Raw genomic sequence first — 12527 nt, 5'->3', positions numbered from 1 at the left:
TTGTTTACTGCCTGGGAACCAACCTCTCCCCAGGCTGCTGCACCTCCTCCTGGGCCATATGCTTGACTGATAATGTGACACCTTATCCAACATCTTCTGATGATCCAACATTCCCTTTATCGATCTGATCAGTTATTCATCAAAAGCCTCTCCTGAATTAGTGAAACTCGGCCTGCCTTTGCCCAGCCCGGGCTGCTTGTCCTTGATGACGCCACAGATCTTGAAATGCTCATTACCTTTATCACCAATTGTGAACTCGAAGGGCTGGCTTTTCACTTCTGTGTCCACCACACGCGTAGTCCTGCCCTTTCACTCTAATGGAGGGCGAGTGCGGAATCAGAAAACACAAAGGTTTGTCCAGAACTAAATTGCATAGAATTCACAGCACAGAAACAGGCCATTCAGCCCAACTGGTCCTGCTCCACACGAGCCTCCTCTCACCCCTCTTCATCTCACCCCATCAACATATCCTTCTATTCCCTTCTCCCTCATGTGTTTATCCAGCTTCCTCTTAAATCCATCTCTGCTATTCGCCTCAACCACTCCCTGTGGTAGCGAGTTCCACATTCTCACCACTCTCTGGGTAAAGAAGTTTCTCCTGAATTCCCCATTGGATTTATTAGTGACTATCTTATCTTACTACCGCTAGACTAACTGGACTACAATCCCCCGGGTTATCCTTCTCTCTCCCTTCATCAACAAGGGCAATTCCTGGACGGTTTGTGACGAGACCCTCTGCTGCCTCCTCCCTGACTTCTCTCTGCAGCCCCCTCCCTGACTTCTCTCTACAGCCCAGGGTGATATCCACTATAGTAATCTGGGATGTAATGTTTAAGTTATCCACCAGATGGAGCCAAAGATTAAGGTATCACATTCACCAGTGTTTAAGGTAATGGGTCATGTAGTCAATGTCCTGGTACACCAGTTATTAAGGTAATGTGGCATTGCATTATGGGTATGACTCAGAGGTGAATCCTCCATCTTTGCATCGTGCAGTTAGAAAGTGGGTGCTTTGCTTACAGCCTGTAAGTGATGTTTCTCTGCTACACCGTATAATTAAACAGTTGGGTTTTCTGCCTAAGAACTCGCTTCTCTCAGTTTCGGACCTTACCACTCAGATATCACATCCACCATCACTTTCTGCTAGTTTTTCAGAAGCGGTTATTATTCTCCAGCTCGAACAATTGTTCTACATCTTCCTCTCATACACTTACATACTCCCTCCACCATCATTTGTAAAACTGCTCTCCACCATCAACTCCTCCACACCTGCCCTCCCACCTTCATTGCTGTCTAGTCCTGCCCCCGCTTTAACTATTCTTTAGTTTGTATATACTTATATAAAAGCTTTTACTATTTCATTTTATATTACAGCGTTCAGTCCTGGGCACCGCACCTCAGCAAGGATATACTGGCCTCGGAGAGGGTACAGCGCAGATTCACCACAATGATACCGGGGCTAAAAGGGTTAAATTACAAGGACAGGTTGCACAGACTGGGCTTGTATTCCCTCGAGTTTAGAAGATTAAGGGGCGATCTGATCGAGGTGTTTAAGATGATTACAAGAGTTGGCAGGGTCGATAGGGGAGAGAAACTATTTCCTCTGGTGGGGGGAGTCCAGAACAAGGGGGCAGAACCTTCAAATTAGAGCCAGGCCGTTCAGGGGTGATGTCAGGAAGCACTTCTTCACACAAAGGGTGGTGGAAATCTGGAACTCTCTCGCCCCAAAAAGCTGTTGAGGCTGGGGGGGTCAATTGACAATTTCAAGACTGAGATTGATCGATTTTTGTTGGGTAAGGGTATTAAGGGATACGGAACCAAGGCGGGTAGATGGAGTTAAGGTGCAGATTTGCCATGATCTGATTGAATGGCGGAGCAGGCTCGAGGGGCTGAGTGGCCTCCTCCTGTTCCTGTGTTCCTATTATGTGCTACCCTTTATTTCCATTTTCTCTTTTAGCTCATCTACTCTGCCTCTTCACCGCCCCACTACCCCTTCTATATTCCTCACAATTTTCTTAGCCCCAGGCTTAACCCTGTGCCACCCATTTATATTTCAGTTTAGTTTTAATCTCTGTTTGCCCGTGGGACACTAACCCCTTGCGTTTTATAGGAATGTATTTGTTTTGTACGCTATGCATCTTATATTTGAAATCTCCCCCCTGCCAACCCCTCGTCCAATTATCCTGTCCTTCTTACCACACTGAACTTCGCCCTTTTTCCAGTCCACCGACCCTTGACTCGTCATATCCTTTTCCATCCTTACATTGAGCCTTACTATGCTGTGGTCATTCCTTCCTATTGGTTCTCCTGCTCTCAAATCTGTTATCCATCCCGCTTTATTTCCCGGAACTAAATCGAGCAATGCTTGTTGAGCTAGAAACGTATTGGTCTAGGAAGCAGCCCTGGATGGATTCTACAAAATGTTCCCCACTTTCATAGAATTGTATAGCACTGAAGGAGGCCATTCGGCCCATTGTTCCCGTGCCGGCTCTTTGAAAGTCTATCCAATCAGTCCCACTCCCCCCCTGCTCTTTCCCCGTAGCCCTGCACATTTCTCCTTTTCAAGTATTTATCCAATTCCCCTTTTGAAAGTTACTATTGAATCTGCTTCCACCGCCCTTTCAGGCAGCGCATTCATAAGAACATAAGAAATAGGAGCAGGAGTAGGCCATTGGGCCCTTCGATAAGATCATGGCTGATCTTTTACCTCATCTCCACTTTCCCGCACTATCCCCATATCCCTTGATTCCCTTAATATTCAAAAATCTATCGATCTCTGCTTTGAATATACTCAACGACTGAGCCTCCACAGCCCTCTGGGGGAGAGAATTCCAAAGATTCGCCACATAGAAACACAGAAACATAGAAGATAGGAGCAGGAGTAGGCCATTCGGCCCTTCGAGCCTGCTCCGCCATTCAATGAGATCATGGCTGATCATCCAAATTCAGTACCCTGTCCCTGCCTTCTCCCCATATCCCTTGATCCCTTTAGCCTTAAGAAATATATCCAACTCTTTCTTGAATATACTTAATGAACTGGCCTCCACCGCCCTCTGTGGCAGAGAATTCCACAGGTTCACCACTCTCTGGGTGAAGAAATTCCTCCTCATTTCAGTCCTAAATGGCTTACCCCTTATCCTTAGACTATGACCCCTGGTTCTGGACTCCCCGGCCATCAGAAACATCCTTCCTGCATCTAGTCTGTCCAGGCCTGACAGAATTTTATAGGTTTCGATGAGATCCCCTCTCAATCTTCTAAATTCCAGTGAGTATAAGCCCAATCGACACAATCTCTCCTCATACGTCATTCCTGCCATCCCAGGTATCAGCCTGGTGAATCTTCGCTGCACTCCCTCCATGGCAAGAACGTCCTTCCTCAGGTAAGGCGACCAAAACTGCACACAATACTCAAGGTGTGGTCTCACCAAGGCCCTGTACAACTGTAGCAAGACATCCTTGTTCCTGTACTCGAACCCTCTTGCTACGAAGGCCAACATACCATTTGCCTTCTTAACCGCCTGCTGCACCTGCATGCTTACCTTCAGCGACTGGTGCACAAGAACTCCCAGGTCTCTTTGCACTTCCCCTTCTCCCAATCTATTGCCATTCAAATAATAATCTGCCTTCCTGTTTTTGCCACCAAAGTGGATAACCTCACATTTATCCACATTATAGTTCATTTGCCATGTTTCTGCCCAATCACCCAACCTGTCCAAATCGTACTGGAGTTTCACGACATCCTTCTCACAGTTTACCCTCCCGCCCAGCTTTGTGTCGTCCGCAAATTTGGAGATATTACATCCAATTCCCTCGTCCAGATCATTAATATATATTGTGAACAGCTGGGGTCCTAGGACCAATCCTTGCAGTACCCCACTAGTCACTGCCTGCCACTCGGAAAACGACCCGTTTATTCCAACTCTTTGCTTTCTGTCCGCCAACCAGTTCTCTATCCAAATCAATACCTTGCCCCCAATCCCATGTGCCTTAATTTTGCACGCTAATCTCTTATGTGGGACCTTATCGAAAGCCTTCTGAAAGTCCAAATACACCACATCCACTGGTTCTCTCTTATCTATTTTACCAGTTACATCCTCAAAAAATTCCAGTAGATTAGTCAAGCATGATTTACCTTTTGTAAATCCATGTTGACTTTGTCTGAGTGAAGAAATTTCTCCTCATCGCTGTCCTAAATGGCCGACCCCTTATTCTGAGACTGTGACCCCTGGTTCTAGACTCCCCAGCCAGGGGGAAACATCCTCCCTGCATCTACCCTATCAAGCCCTGTAAGAATTTTGTATTTTTCAATTAGATCACCTCTCATTCTTCTAAACTCTAGAGAATATAGGCCCAGTCTACTCAATCTCTCCTCATAGGACAATCCCCCCAGGAACCAGTCTGGTGAACCTTCGCTGCACTCCCTCTATGGCAAATATATCCTTCCTTAGGTAAGGAGACCAAAACTGTGCACAATACTCCAGGTGTGGTCTCACCAGGGCCCTATATAATTGCAGTAAGACGTCTTTACCCCTGTACTCACTGCGTAAAAGAAATTCTCCTCATCTCAACTCTGCTTCTTTTGCCAATGACCTTTGACGACATGCAGTACCTTAACCTTATCTCTCTTGGGATAGTTAAAATTACCCTATATTTTTGCCCTGCTGTCCTTAACCATAATGAAAGAAAGACTTGCATTTCTATAGCACCATTCACGACCACCGGACGTCTCAAAGCGCTTAACAGCCAATTAAGTACTTTTGAAGTGGAATCACTGTTATAATGTGGGAAACGCGGCAGCCAATTAGCGCACTGCAAGCTCCCACAAACAGCAATGTGAAAATAACCAGATAATCTGTTTTTGTTATGTTGGTTGAGGGAGAAATATTGACCCAGGACACCAGGGAGAACACCCCTGCTCATCTTCCAATAGTGCCGTGGGATCTTTTACGTCCACCTGCGAGAGCAAATGAAGCCTTCGGTTTAACGTCTCATCCGAAAGACGGCCCCTCCGACATTGCAGCACTCCCTCAGTACTGCCCCCTCCGACAGTGCAGCGCTCTCTCAGTACTGTCCCTCCGACATTGCAGCACTCCCTCAGTACTGCCCCCTCCGATAGTGCAGCGCTCCCTCAGTACTGCCCCTCCGACAGTGCAGCGCTCCCTCAGTACTGCCCCTCCGACAGTGCGGCGCTCCCTCAGTACTGCCCCTCTGACAGTGCAGCGCTCTCTCAGTACTGCCCCTCCGACAGTGCAGCGCTCCCTCAGTACTGCCCCTCTGACAGTGCAGCGCTCTCTCAGTACTGCCCTTCCGACAGTGCAGCGCTCCCTCAGTACTGCCCCTCCGACAGTGCAGCGCTCCCTCAGTACTGCCCCTCCGACAGTGCAGCGCTCCCTCAGTACTGCCCCTCCGACAGTGCGGCACTCCCTCAGTACTGCCCCTCCGACAGTGCAGCGCTCCCTCAGTACTGCCCCTCCGACAGTGCAGCACTCCCTCAGTACTGCCCCTCCGACAGTGCGGCACTCCCTCAGTACTGCCCCCTCCGATAGTGCAGCGCTCCCTCAGTACTGCCCCTCCGACAGTGCAGCGCTCCCTCAGTACTGCCCCTCCGACAGTGCGGCACTCCCTCAGTACTGCACTGGGAGTGTCGGCCTAGCTTTATGTGCTCAAGTCCCTGGAGTGGGACTCGAACCCACAACCTTCTGACTCAGAGGCGACTACCCACTGAGCCACAGCTGACACTGACGAAGATATGATGCTTGTTCCCGACCTCCTGTTATATCTGGGCAACAGTTCAAGACTCTCTCCACATGCTTCACGTTAGCCTAACCCTCTCTCTAGATATTGTTTTTACTTGTAATTTGTTTTCAAAACAAATGCCACTTGCAACCTCCCAAGTGAGGCTTGAGACCAGGTTGTCCACCACCTTGGCCGCAGGAACCATTTGACCAGGCACGTCTGACCGGCATTGCGAGAAAATTCACACTTTTGTATTCCAGGAGAATGATACACACGGAGTGAATGAAGTCACACAGGAGTAACAGCCACAAATTATTGCAACATCTGAGAACAGCACAGAGGGAAAATGGAAGAGAGGGATCGGTGGTGGGGGGGGGTGGGGCGAGTCTTTTAACTTAGATTCAGAAACGTTTGGGCACTGGGCCCCAGAAGAATGAACAAATTACCGTCAACAGTTTTTCACTGATGGGGCTTAAAACTATGGCAGGTTTTACAAAGAGATTTAAAGTCTTTTGTTTCTTTACTTGTCCCATTACCATCTCCTTTTGCCTGCACCATCATCCCTTTTGTCATTTAAGCTCTCCTGCCTTCCACCCTATCACAGACCTTCCCTTTTGTTCTTTCCTCCCCTCCCCCCTCTTCCTGCCCCTTACACTTGCTTAAAAACCTGTTCCATCTCCAACTTTTTCCAGTTCTGACGAAGGGTCATCGACCCAAAACGTTGACTGTTTCTCTCTCCACAGATATTTCCTGACCTGTTGAGGATTTCCAGCATTTTCTGTTTTTATTAAAGTAATTGGGAGAAAGATTAGAGGGGAGTTGAGGAGAATTTTTTTCACCCAGAGGGTGGTGGGGGTCTGGAACTCACTGCCTGAAAGGGTGGGAGAGGCAGAGACCCTCATCGCATTTAAAAAGTACTTGGATATGCACTTGAAGTGCCGTAACCTACAGGGCTACGGACCAAGAGCTGGAAAGTGGGATTAGGCTGGAGAGCTCTTTGTCGGCCGGCACAGACACGATGGGCCAAATGGCCTCCTTCTGTGCCGTAAATTTCTACGATTCTAAAGAGGGATGGTTAAATTACTAAATCAGTAAGTAGGATTCAAGGCGATTGATTCGAGAGTGACAGTAAGGGACCCAAGGGTAGGGTAGATAGGACCATTGGTCTGCTGCACCAAATCTTACATTTTTTTTAACCAGATTCTGAGAACAGTTGAAAGGCCTGACAAGGGAAGAGGAAGTCCATACAGAGGGTAAGACCACCGCACAAAGGCAGAGAAATAATACCGCGCAATACCATCAGACGCCAGCAACGGAGCACTTACCAAATGGAAGCTGAGGGATGACAGGGTCCACAGAGGAAGGTTTCGCCTTGACTGGAATGGGGGTCGTTGGTCCGTTCACCATGACGTGGCCTGAAAAAGTGACAACAGTGTCACCGCATAGTGCAAAGATCCCGCACAATCACTTAAGGGGGGGTGGGTGGAGTTCAAGGATTCAGCACTTCTCCCTGCTTCACATTACACACACAGTTGGCGGGGATGGGGGGTGGGTGAGTGCCACCTTCACCAGTTGGGTGGTACACTGGTGAGCGGATTCCCCCGGCCATTATAGAGGCCTCCGGATTTTCGTTTCCATCCATTTCAATTGGGCGGGCTCTATAACGGGCGGGTAACCTACTTGGCCAGTTTACCATCAAAGAAGTGGCATGAAGAGCCCCCAGTAAGCTTAAAAGAAAGAAAAGAAAGATTTGCATTTATATGGTGCCTTTCATGACCACCGGACGTCTCAAAGCGCTTTACAGCCAATGAAGTACTTTTGGAGTGTAGTCACTGTTGTAATGTGGGAAATGCAGCAGCCAATTTGCGCACTGCACGGTCCCACAAACAGCAATGTGATACTGACTGGATCATCTGTTTTTGTTATGTTGGTTGAGGGATAAATATTGACCAGGACTCCGGGGAGAACTCCCCTGCTCTTCTTCAAAATAGTGCTGTGGGATCTTTTACATCCACCTGAGAGGGCAGATGGGGCCTCGGTTTAACGTCTCAGCCGAAAGACGGTACCTCCAACAGTGCAGCACTCCCTCGGTGCTGCACTGCAGTGTCAGCCTAGTGGGACTTGAACCCACAACCTTCTGACTCAGAGGCGAGTGTGCTACCCACTGAGCCACAGCTGACACTAAGAAGATAATTTTAAACCAGGAACATAATTCAGGAGCAGTCTTAGATTTAACCTTGTGTTGTTCTATTAGAAAAGGACACTGCTGATAGCCCCAGCATCATATCTATCCATATTAAATATCTTATGTCCATGTGCACTCCATTAGAAACGCCTGTCGACATTTCTAATGTGAATTTCCTATGTAAACATGTCACGCTGTAATTACACCCGCCTGCCAGTGATGGCGCTGTTGCGTCTCCCAACTCCTCAGCCTGTACTGCAGAAACTGCTTTGTTCCAACCAATTCTGCTTCCCAAATTGACATAGGTTTTGCTATTTCATGATACATAACAATATGAAACCATGTGGCACGTTTAAAAAATAAGGAATGAAGGGTTTTAAAATGGATACTGAATTACGTCTGTGCGGATACTCTGCCCTTTAACCTCATTTCACCCAAAGACTACACTCTCAATTAGCAATACCACAGGAGATCGACTCGTAATATATTGAAAGTCTCCCATATGGCACGCAACCTCCGTACATCTTAACCTTATTTGTGACACGGTTTCTGAATTGCTTTTTTTTAAGTCAATACTTTATAATGGGGAAAACCTTAGGTCAACATTTTGCCATCACAAATTGTTGATAAAGCAATCTAATCATTCAATGTTTTTGGAGAAAGAACATCTGCCTTTTTTTCCGTAATTTCTAACGTCCAAAATAAACATTTTTTTTTTAATTACCTGTTCCCCCCAAAATATGATTACATTTAACTTCTGAATTATCTCTTATATTATTAATGCCTTCCTTCAATTTTTTTTACTTCAGCTTGTCTAGAAAGCCAGGGCTTTATCAGTACGTTATCTTTTCTCCAGCACAGTTATAGAGATCCCCAAGAACATCTGGCTACCCTGAACAGGTGCAGAATGTCCCAGCGTGCAAAAGTAGGCTTTTGAGTGGAAACGAGAGGGTGTGTCTCCTTCATCCTGTGAGGATTAGCGAGGTTTTCTTTGCTTTTCCCAAAATAAACTGCAGGTTAACTTTTCCAAGAAGTGTTTAGTTGAAGTTTATACTGAGTGCTCCTTTTTAAAGAGAGTGGCTGTCAATGTGTGTGTGTAAGAGCCAAAGAGAGAAAATTCACACAGAGCTCAGTTTCCAACATTATACACCTCATGTGGCTTTTGATGATGTTCTAACTATAAACGTTTTTTTTCTCTGCCCATAACCGGTTTCTGTGTTTGAAAAGAATTGGAATGCAAATTGCACTGTGAATTTGAGTAGGCTACCAACAATATTTTTAAACAAAAGCTGATTGCTTTTCACTGTAGAAAGCGTGTCAAGCTGAAACAGAGAGAGATAGTGAACTGTGCGGGAGGCAGTCGCAAAGCATTGTGGGGTAGAGTTCCCGTCTTGGGCGCAATCGACGGTTCCGGTGCAAACTGCGCCCGTTCCGCTCAAACTCATTTGCAAACCACCGAACGCAAAATCTGCCATGAACCAGTGCAATTGGGGCAGCGCTTTATAACATAACTTTTATTTTTAAATTTGCCATAAAAACATATTCCTTGATAGATTTGAGAGTGGTAACTTGGCAAAGTGTGATTAATACAGCTGAAAATAGGTTTATCACAAGAAATAAGCGGGGGAGGGGGAAATTTGGGTGGCGCTTTTTAAATTAAAATCAATGCCCCGGCGATGTTAGCAGCCCCGCCCCACCCCCGCCGTAAATTCAGTAGTAGCGCCCCAAGCAGCAGGTGGGGTGCTACGGGAAGGCGCGACTACTGAATTTCGCATCATTGAAGGCCTCCTCCCCTGATTAAAGGGGAGGGGCCTAGCGCTGCGTGCACCGGGGCCCTGCTGGACCACTGGGGAGCCGTGAAAATGGGTTTATCACAAGAAATAAGGGGGGGGGGGAATTTGGGCGGCGTGGCCGGCACCCCACATACAAAAGCGAAAAGGGGCAGGTGCTGACAGTTGGCCAAAATAAAAATGGCCACCGGACACTTGCCCTTTAACTTGCGCAGCTGCCATATCGCCCCCTGATCCTGTCACACATAGCGTCCGGCGATAGGTCAGGGGGCGCAAGGGAGGTTTGCGGCCGGGGCTCGAGTGGGGCGCTGCGCACGGCGATGACATCATCGCTGGCGGTGCAGCAGCGCTACTGGCAACCGCCGCCGCTAACCTCCCGCTGAATTTCGTGGGAGGTGCTAGCGGCGCCGTGCCCGGGCACTAGGGGATTTGCGCCCAGTTAGCGCCCCCTGGGGAAGCTCACGAGAGGCGCAAACCAACCCAAATTTTCTCGCAAGCAGTTTAAGTCGCAGTGTCAACCACCACCTGTGAGCAACCTGGTTTTAAATGACTGAAAATTACTTTTAAAAAAATATACAGAACCATTTGCTCATTATATTGGCATTCAAAAGCTTTTAAAATGTGCCCAAAAGATCCAGCTGAATTTTAGGAGCCTCCTCGAAGGTTTGCAAATGGATGCAATTAGCGTAAACTCGCCGCGGTGATTCATTCACCCTGGGGGGGTGGAGAGTTTTGTGGCAGGGCCTGCTCCTGGTGCGATGTTTTTCAAACTAGCGCAAAACATCGCGGAAAGTTGAGTTACGCTGAACGCAATTTGCGCTTAAAGTTTGGCGATCTTTTGCGGCGGTTATGCCAATATCGAGCGAATCGCACCGAATAAATCGCAATTGAGCTGAAACTCCAGACCTGAATGTTTGAAGAGCGTTCTTAGAATTTGTTCATCCCTGTTTGGCATAAAAATAAAACAAAAAAGGTGACTCAACCGTGGCTAACAAGGGAAATTAGGGATAGCATAAGAGCCAAGGAGAGGACATATAAATTGCCAGAAAAAGCAGTAAACCTGAGGATTGGGAGCAGTTTAAGATTCAGCAAAGGAGGACAAAGGGATTAATTAAGAAGGAGAAAATAGAGTATGAGAGTAAGATTTCAGGGAACATAAAAACTGACTGTAAAAGCTTCTATAGATATGTGAAGAGAAAAAGATTGGTGAAGTCAAGCGTAGGTCCCTTGCAGTCAGAATCAGGGGAATTTATAATGGGGAACAAAGAAATGGCAGACCAATTAAATACATATTTTGGTTCTGTCTTCACAAAGGAGGACACAAATAACCTCCCAGAGTTGTCGGGGAATATAGGGTCTAATGAGAGGGAGGAACTGAATGAAATCAGTATTTGTAGGGAAATGGTGTTAGGGAAATTGACGGGATTGAAGGCCGATAAATCCCCAGGGCCTGATAATCTACATCCTAGGGTACTTAAGGAAGTGGCCCTAGAAATAGTAGATGCATTGCTGGTCATCTTCCAAAGTTCTATAGGCTCTGGAACAGTTCCCATGGATTGGAGGGTAGCTAATGTAACCCCACTGTTCAAAAAAGATGGTAGAGAGAAAACGGGGAATTATAGACTGGTAAGCCTGACATCGGTAGTGGGGAAAATGCTAGAGTCCATTATAAAAGATGTAATAGCAGAGCACTTGGAAAACAGTGACAGGATCGGACAAAGTCAACATGGATTTACAAAAGGTAAATCGTGCTTGACTAATCTACTGGAATTTTTTGAGGATGTAACTGGTAGAATAGATAAGGGAGAACCAGTGGATGTGGTGTATTTGGATTTTCAGAAGGCTTTCGATAAAGTCCCGCATAAGAGATTAGCATGTAAGGTTAAGGCACATGGGATTGGGGGCAAGGTACTCACTTGGTACTCAACTGGTTGGCAGACAGGAAGCAAAGAGTTGGAATAAACGGGTCTTTTGCCGAGTGGCAGGCAGTGACTAGTGGGGTACCACAGGGATCGGTCCTAGGACCCCAGCTATTCACAATATATATTAATGATCTAGACGAGGGAACTAGATGTAATATCTCCAAGTTTGCAGATGACACAAAGCTGGGTGGGCGTGTGTGCTGTGAGGAGGATGCAGAGAAACTCCAGTATGATTTGGACAGGTTGGGTGATTGGGCAGATGCATTATAATGTGGATAAATGCGAGGTTATCCACTTTGGTGGCAAAAACAGGAAGGCAGATTATTATCTGAACGGCAATAGAATGGGAGAAGGGGAAGTGCAACGAGACCTGGGTGTCCTTGTGCACCAATCGCTGAAGGTAAGCATGCAGGTGCAGCAGTAGGTTAAGAAGGCAAATGGTATGTTGGCCTTTGTAGCAAGAGGGTTTGAGTACAGGAACAAGGATGTCTTGCTGCAGTTGTACAGGGCCTTGGTGAGACCACACCTTGAGTATTGTGTGCAGTTTTGCTCGCCTTATCTGAGGAAGGATGTTCTTGCCATGGAAGGAGTTCAGCGAAGATTCACCAGGCTGATACCTGGGATGGCAGGAATGACGTATGAGGAGCGATTGGGCTTATACTTGCTGGAGTTTAGAAGAATGAGAGGGGATCTCATTGAAACTTATAAAATTTTAACAGGACTAGACAGACTAGATGCAGGAAGGATGTTCCCGATGGCGGGGGAGTCCAGAACCAGGGGTCACAGTCTAAGGATAAGGGGTAAGCCATTTAGGACAGAGATGAGGAGGAATTTCTTCACCCAGAGAGTGGTGAACCTGTGGAATTCTCTACCACAGAAGGCAGTTGAGGCCAA

General features: G+C 47.0%; 1 protein-coding gene across 1 annotated transcript in view; it reads right to left on the bottom strand.

The window, feature by feature from the left end:
- LOC147092802 (pyruvate carboxylase, mitochondrial-like) overlaps positions 1–12527 on the bottom strand; it is a gene marked incomplete at its 5' end in the record, with an annotated part of 1160114 nt that overhangs the window by 430609 nt on the left and 716978 nt on the right. The window contains one exon of the mRNA XM_085976052.1: positions 7062–7151. Coding sequence (XP_085832178.1) covers positions 7062–7151 — 90 coding nt within the window. The remainder of the gene's footprint in view (positions 1–7061; positions 7152–12527) is intronic.

Source organism: Somniosus microcephalus, unplaced genomic scaffold (genome assembly GCF_052327205.1).
Source record: "Somniosus microcephalus isolate GS21.2 unplaced genomic scaffold, FLI_Smic_1.0 unresolved_chr2, whole genome shotgun sequence".
NCBI classification, from domain to species: domain Eukaryota; kingdom Metazoa; phylum Chordata; class Chondrichthyes; order Squaliformes; family Somniosidae; genus Somniosus; species Somniosus microcephalus.
The sequence above is the reverse complement of the archived record's forward strand: the minus strand, read 5'-3'. Positions and strand labels throughout refer to the sequence as shown.